This window comes from Bidens hawaiensis, unplaced genomic scaffold (assembly GCF_021521415.1).
Source record: "Bidens hawaiensis isolate Kalapana, Puna unplaced genomic scaffold, B.hawaiensis_p1.1 tig00031588_1, whole genome shotgun sequence".
NCBI classification, from domain to species: domain Eukaryota; kingdom Viridiplantae; phylum Streptophyta; class Magnoliopsida; order Asterales; family Asteraceae; genus Bidens; species Bidens hawaiensis.
Window position 1 is genome coordinate 17,756 of NW_027495347.1, and position 8,212 is coordinate 25,967.

At 34.3% G+C, this 8,212-nt stretch overlaps 1 protein-coding gene across 1 annotated transcript; it reads right to left on the minus strand.

Moving 5' to 3' along the window:
• Positions 1 to 221: 221 nt before the first annotated feature.
• On the minus strand, positions 222 to 2,315 carry LOC143582399 (uncharacterized protein At5g01610-like). The gene is made up of 2 exons (XM_077064976.1): positions 2,066 to 2,315; positions 222 to 549 (listed from the first exon to the last, which is right to left on the minus strand). The coding sequence occupies exons 1-2, from the start codon at positions 2,313 to 2,315 to the stop codon at positions 287 to 289; spliced, it is 513 nt and encodes a 170-aa protein (XP_076921091.1). The 3' UTR covers positions 222 to 286.
• Between the last annotated feature and the right edge of the window lie 5,897 nt (positions 2,316 to 8,212).

Genomic DNA, 8,212 nt, shown 5'->3' on the forward strand with positions numbered 1-8,212 from the left:
TTTAAAACCGAGCGGAGCCCAAGCTCGGCTTGGCTAGTGAGAAACCCTTGTGGTGTATCATTCTATCTTGATAATTCCAATTACTAAGAAATTGACCTATCAATACAATTATTTGAATATTCAAAGTTAACTAATACAAAATCTCTAATCAATTGACATCAAAATAATAGGAATTCAAAGTATGATTCATTTAGATAATATTCGCAGTAACATTTCCAACATATAACATTCCAAAATCACAAAAGAATTATCATTCCAAATCGCAAATATTGTACCAATCTCATCCCTATAATGACGAAACAAACACATTCGATCTCTTATTCCTCACTAACACACCTCCATCACTATCCGAAACCCCATCACAATCCATCCCACACCCGCACTGCGGACAGAGCTCAAAATTATCAAGCGGAAACCCAGCCGAAGCAATCCCAACCGAAAACCCTAGCTCATCATCCGTTACATAAACCTCAACAATATTAAGCCAAAACAAAAACACCTTCACACTAACTCCAGTCAAATTCGTTAACCTACCTTTCGAAATAACACCTGCAATTATTTTATACAATGAATACTTTCTACATCAAAACAAAAGGTAAATAGGCAACAAGTTGTGCCGCTAGCGTTTTTATATAGCAAAACTAAAACTAGGCTTGCGAACGAACTGAACGAACACGAGCAATTAATCGAACATATATTTGTATTGACGTTTGCTCGTGTAAAATGAGCATGTTCGTGCAAGTTCGTTAAAAATCTAAAAAAAGAACTCACAAACGTAAACGAACATATATAAAAAAACGTAAACGAAGATAACGAAACATAAATGACCAAAAACGAACAACTATAAAATATTAAATACATGAATCACCCAAAAAAACACATCTAAAATTGCATTATTTAATTATTTTAAAAAAACTATAAAAATACATAGTTAATGAGTTAAACGAATGTACATAAACGAACTTAAATGAACTAATGAAACACGTGTTCTAATAAGTTTGTTTGCTTATTAAATAAACGAACTTCACATCTTCACTGAATGTCATAGTTAATGAGTTAAACGAACGGACATAAACAGACATGAACGAACATAAACGAACGGACATAAACAGAAATGAACGAACATAAACAAACTTAAATGAACTAATAAAACACGTGTTCTAATAAATTGTTCAAGTCTGTTTGTTTATTAAATAAACGAACTTCACGTCTTTGCTGAATGTCATAGTTAATGAGTTAAACAAACGGACATAAGCAGGTTATGAACGGACATAAGCAAACTTAAATGAAGTAATAAACACGCGTTCTAATAAATTGTTCAACTCTGTTCGTTTATTAAATAAACGAACTTCACGTCTTTGCTGGATGTCATAGTTAATGAGTTAAACAAACAGACATAACGGACATGAGCGAACACAAACGAACTAATGAAACCCAGTGTTCTAATAAATTGTCCAAGTTTGTTTGTTTATTAAATAAACGAACTTCACGTCTTCGCTGAATGTCATACTTAACGAGTTAAACGAACAGACATAAACGAACTTAAATGAACTAATGAAACACGTGTTCTTATAAATTGTTCAAATCTGTTCAATTACTAAATAAGCGAACTTCACGTCTTTGGTGAATGCTCAGTTCGTTTACATGCCTACCTAATACCAAGTGTAGGGGTGTGCGTGGTGCGGTGCGGTTCGGTGCGGTTTTGGGCTAAAACCAAAACTTAGGTTTTTTAATTTTTGAAACCATTCGCTTTCGGTTTTTGTCATTGAGCTTTATAATTTAAGGCCGAAAAGAAAGCTGGTGGAAAATAAAGAAAGCTGACAGAAAATAATGAATTTAAGTGTAAATAGTTTTGTTAAATGTTAACAATTTGGCCTAAAGCATTTGAGTTGCATATTTATTAAATTCTTATAAATTATTTAAAATTTAAAAAAAAATCTAGATATTAGGTTCCGTTTTTGTTGCTTCGGCTTCCAAAAAACATAAAACAATCCGTAAGTTTTTGTTTCGGTTCGGTTTTTTCGGTTTCTTGGACACTCGTAAGTCCAAATGTTTCAAAACTTACCAGCAATTGTGGATTTGTATTTCAAATCATACGTGCCTTCCAGCGAGAAGCTACAAGTTCCATTAAAGAACGCTTTGAATCGTCCGGTGGATTCATCGAGTTCGTATCCGGTGACGCCGATCGGGAGGATGCCTTTCGGAAAGCCGTACGATTGGATGACGTCATAGGCGGTGAGTGGTGACGAGGTTGATGGTTGTGAGAGTATAAGGATTGAGAGAGTGAAGATGACGGTGGTGGTGACGGGCGACATTAGGGTTTTAATTTACGTGTTAAAATTTAAATGGTGTTTAACGGATTTAACAGTCTGTTGATGGATCTGGAGGTCAGTTTGATTGAGATCCTGGTTTTTGGTGGTTAACCAAGGATATATAATAATTTAATAATAGCTTTCGAGATGCTTCAATAGGGGGGTTAAGTTTGGATAGGGATTGATATCTTTAAGCGTTATCGGTATGGGTCGTGAGTCGTGACTTAGTGTTTGATACATGCCAGTAAATATGGTTTAAACTAGGTTTTATCCTATATTTTTATTTTTTTTATAATATTTATATATTTTTTGGATTTTAATTTTGTGTATTATAAGGAGGTTAATAATATAATTTAGGTGTGATGATGAAAGGGATTCCAAATAAATGAGATCCTATAACCTGTTTAAAAGTTATTTGGTTTTGTTGAGACTCATGGCTCGCTTATTTTTTTACTATAAAATTGTTTTTTAATTACAAATAATATCTTTTTTTTTAAAAAAAAATTGGGTATTAATTTTCAGTAAATTTCTATTTTATAGGATTTTCGTATCAAATATTTAGTGAGATTAATTTTTAATATGATGATGTTATAGCCCGTTTAAGGATTATCTGGGTTTGGTTAGATTCATGCCCGTGAATTTGAGTCAAATGCATGAGAAGCATTTATTTATAAATAACGCAATCTGTTAGCTGAGAAGACGTAGGAAGCAACCAGAGCTTTTAAAGGTTTCGGTTATATATATTATAGATAGTTATATATATTATAGATTAAGATGATTAGATAATGACTAGATAATAACATTATGATACGCTATGTGTATAATAAAACACCTCATTATAAGTTGGTCGAAGGATATTAAAAAATATCATGGCTCATATTGTCACACCCCGACTTAGGGTCTGGGTGTGACACCCGTTAGTTGGTATCTGTTTTGAAAATATATCAGAGTTGCGGGTTATTAGCGGAAGTCTTTTAAAATATAATATTCATTTATAAAATGTCGGGTCAGAATACCCGTTTGATATTTCAATTAACTGTCTTTTGAAAATATAATTTATTAATACTATGCTAAATAAAATATCTGAGCCATCAGATCACCTCTAATGATTATGTCTCCAATCTTCTATCAGTCTTGCCTGTCAGTTCTATTCTTTACAGTTTTTCTGAAATGTGGGGGAAAAGTACATCAGCACACGGCCGGTGAATGACACTGACTCAATAATACCAGTGTGTAAACAATAACAATACATTTGTGACAATACTCATTAGGCACCCAACTCAATTGGGTTAAAATTACCCTAAGTACATGTACAATTAATCATATATACAATATCATTTCTCTGATCAGTCCCGTAGACTACCAGAGGCATGTTTGATGATGTGCATGGGCTCGGGGAACTCCGAGTCACCATGTATGTATGGATCCAGACACATGTGTACTCTTAATTTGAGTATGCCCGTTTCTCATTGTTGTAACACAAAGTTTTAAGGATTCGTAAATCCTATGTAAACAGTTCAGACTCTAAAAGAGTTGTAAAAGTTTAGGGCGTATTCACCTTATATGATTGTAAATCAGTTTCTGACATTGATTCCTGTATATTGATCAGTTTCTGTTACTGACCACTGTCTATAAATCAGTTTCTGTTACTGATTCTTGTTTCTGTTTTCAGCTTTCTGATTGATTGATTGGTTGTTATCTCAGACCTATAGTACGAGAATAACATTTGTATAAATATCTAGATCTACGATCTAGCTTCAGACCTCGTAGTCTGTTTTGTATAGCTGTAACCTTGATAATTTATTTGTTTGTATAAAACATGTGGACATTTAGTCCCTTTATTTATTAATTATATATCAGGTTTCTTCTTCAGGAAGAAACATTTATACCAGGTTTCTTCTTTAAGAAGAAACATTACTTTGTCTGTAACCTGTGAATGAATAGTATATTTCTTAATTATTAAGATATACTATTTTTTAACTATACCCTTTATTTATAAATGATTACGTTTTTTAATCATGAAGAAACTATAATTAGATTACAACCTGTGCTTATGAAAAGCTATATTATACTTAACAGTGATCAAGGTTCGGGCTATACCTCCGACTATGGTCTAAGCTATAATAATAATAAAATAATAACTTAATCAGAACCCCTACCTCGTACGGGTTATTTGGAGTTAAATGCTTATGATTGATCGAGCGGCACTTCTACTCAATATAGCGTATTATCACTTAAACCGTCAGAGCTTTGGAGCTTGGCACGCTTCACGAGTTCGGTACGCCTTTCGACGTTGGCACGCTTTTCGAGGCCGGCACGCTTTTCGAGGTCGGCATGCAAAACGACGCAAAACGTGTGAAAAGTGAAGTGGTTAGTGTGAGTTGGGATGTGCCGAACACCCTTCTATTTATAGCTGAAATGTTACAACTTCGCGTATTGCGAAGATGCACTAGTTTCGCTTAGTCAGCAGTAGGGTTGCCACGTGAAGCCATCAAAACACCACATTACGCCCTTCGCCCGTGTCCGAGTCTGTGCGCGTCGGGTGCTTCGCACCCTCCGCTAGGACTATGGAGAGTGATTAGCCACATTAAAACATTTATATGGAAACTTGCTTCCTTATAAAGAGCTTCCATTTCTTTACGTGTTTCCATGTGGGATGAAAATTCCATTTCTTATTTATACTCATGTAAAACACTTCCATTTTCTTTCATCCTTCCATGTGGGATGAAAATTTTTCTTATTTCCTTAAGATAAGATGCTTTCTTTTTCTTATCTTATTTTCTCATTACTTGTCTTTGTAATTATTATTTTTTTTAATCCTTCAACTTTCAAAGTTGGCAATTTTAACCCAAATTAAGTATGGTTTTTTCCTAGATGTTACATCCTCCCCACTTGGAATGAATCTCGTCCTCGAGATTCGCATGTCTTAAGGTTGGATGTTCTTACTTACAGATTCATGATTAGATTTTATCTAATCTGATTCTTGCGTTTAACTGTCATTAGAATGATAAAAATTTTTAGACCTGTTGCTAACTTTACATCTCAATTAGTTAATAGTTCAGAATATCATAAGTAATTGTAAATTGCTAAACACAGTGGCCAGTTGTACTTAATTATTTACCTTACCTTTTGTATTCTAAACATCTACCAATGTTAGCTTTATTGCTTATTGGATTCGATCTGTCGAATTAGTTCCATCTCTTGATCCTTATCATTTGTTTTCCTTATGTCATAACAGTACCTTTGAACTTTTGAGCAATCATATCTAATATGCTATACAATCATGTCTCTCAAACATTCTCGAGTTCCTTTGACTTTTTGATCAATCTTTGTTGATTATTCCATTAACAGTATTTCTCAGAGATTTCTTTTCAATGATATGCTATCTTTGCATATTTTGATATCTCGTGACATCAGTGATATTCAGGATCTTTTCCCTCAGTACGCTATTATCCTATAGTTGTAGTAGTCTTGCATATGTATCTAGATAGTATTTATTTGATTAATCAGCAGACTTTAAGTCTGTTTCGGTTCAGCAGATTCGTGTCAGCAGACTCGTGGTCTGATTAGCAGATTTTTAAGTTATGTTTTAGTTCAGCAAACTCCTGGTCTCATCAGCAGACTTTTAGTCTGATTCAGTTCAGCAGACTCTTAGGTTTGAACTAACCTTAATAGAGTTTTATAGTCGTTTTATATTATATTTACATATGATGTTTAATATGTCACGCCTTGGCCTAATAAAGATAGTTCATCCAACTGGGTGAATATGTCAGATGATAAATCAAATCAACATGTTATCGGTTTTGAATGTCAGTTTCAATTTCGATAAAGCATTTTTGTGTATTGACAAGATTTATATACTAATATTTTATTTATAACTTATGGAATTAAAAACCCTTTCTCGGTTTACAAAACTTCTCGTTTTAGAACGAGCCACATCTTTAATATACAGAAATTAACTATTCTATATGGCATTCCTTTGTTAGATAATTCTGATTTCTTCTGACATTAGTGTCAGTTTTAATTAGCCTTTTTTTTCGGGCAATTTGTTTTGAAGTGACCCGTTTCTCAACATATGAAGCATACTCCTTGTTTCTTCCTGCATTCTTGCATTGTGTGTCATTCTCTATTGCAATATGCACACTTATATGTGCCTTCTCGTCGACATTTTCCAGAATGTTTTCTTCCACAAGTTTTACAAGTGAGTTTTTGAAGTATTTCCATCAAAACGCCACATTACGCCCATCGCCCGAGTCCGAGTCCGAGTCCGAGTCCGAGTCCGTGCGCGTCGGGCGGGTGCTTCGCACCCTCCGCTAGAACTATGGAGAGTAATTAACCACATTAAAACATTTCTATGGAAACTTGCTTCCTTATAAAGAACTTCCATTTCTTTACCTGTTTCCATGTGGGATGAAAATTCCATTCCTTATTTATACTAATGTAGAACACTTTCATTTTCTTTCATCATTTCATGTGGGATGAAACTTTTTCTTATTTCCTTAAGATAAGATGCTTTCTTTTTCTTATCTTATTTTCTCATTACTTGTCTTTGTAATTATTATTTTTTTAATCCTTCAACTTTCAAAGTTGGCAATTTTAACCAAAATTAATTATGGATTTTTCCTAGATGTTACACATAGCTTCTTGAATAAAAGCTCAACGTGTTTGAAACGAGTTCAAGCTCGAACCCACCCTGGTTCGACTTGTTGACAACATGACAAACACCTCTTTATTTGCAAACTTTTTGATGTTATTTCGATAAGCATTTGTATCTTAATTTCAAATATTATTTATCATTTAACATTGTTGTTTGACATTGTGTCAAAATGACTTTTATCACCTTGCAAAAATGCCTAGATGTTTTTTTCGAAGTCTTGTTTGATCCGGATATGCAAAAACCCACTAAAATTCTTGCATCGAGCCAGTTTTGTGTTATTTCACTTAAATCAAAAATAGGCACAGATAGCTGGGTTCCTCATCGTATGAAGAACTTTCATAGCGACTCTACTTGACGAAAAAACACGAAAAACTACCCCATTTTGGAAGTCATTCGAGAGCGCTTTTTCCCCTCTTTTTTCCCCTAGTTTTTAGACTCAAAGAGAATAGATAGCATTTTCTATTCTCTTAAACAAAAACATATAATACATATTTACAAGACCTATTTATACGAACACATAAGGGCAAACGGGCAACAAAGAAATTGAAAAATTGGTTAAAAGGAGCCAAAATCTAGTTATATAGTCGTAGTCGTCATACAACGGCTAGTCTCACGAAACGACTATAACCGGCCAGGTTTCAAACCAGTTATAAAATTCGGTTCTTGATTACCATGTTCCAAACCTGTTTCGGTGGAAAATTAGTGAAACTGATATAAAACCACCGGGGAGGTTTGGAACCCAAGTGGTCACACGATTGAATCGACTTTGGGTCTAAAACCAGTTGCAGATGTTAGAGGTGTACAAATAAGGTATTTTCAGGTACCGGAACCGGGCAAAGTATGGTCAACAAAAGTCAAACCCAGGCCGGGTAGGAACCGGTTCCGGGTATAGTCGGGTATTTAATCAGGTTTCGGGTAGGGTAAGGTCTAGTTTTGACTTGGTATTTTCGGTTCCGGCTCAGACGAGTCCGGGCACACTTCTAGGGAGACATCCTTTAACCGTTGAATTTGTTTCAAATAATTGTTAATTGCATGTAACGAAATCATATAGTTAGTTCTGAATATGTGATCTTCGACAACTGTTTAATTGTTGTGTTTAAACACAGCTTTTCAGGTGTGGACTTCGGTGAAGTGGCCGTTAATTTGACCTAAATTAGTTTCATATCATCGTTAATTACACGTGTAACAAATGCCTATAGTTTGATCTGAATTTGTTATCTTTGATAATCGTTTAATCGTAATA

Coding starts and splice junctions, on each gene's coding strand:
- LOC143582399 (XM_077064976.1), bottom strand. CDS start 2,315: ATGTCGCCCGTCACCACCACCGTCATCTTCACTCTCTCAATCCTTATA. Junction 550..2,065: donor ATACAAATCCACAATTGCTG/GTAAGTTTTGAA, acceptor AAATAATTGCAG/GTGTTATTTCGAAAGGTAGG.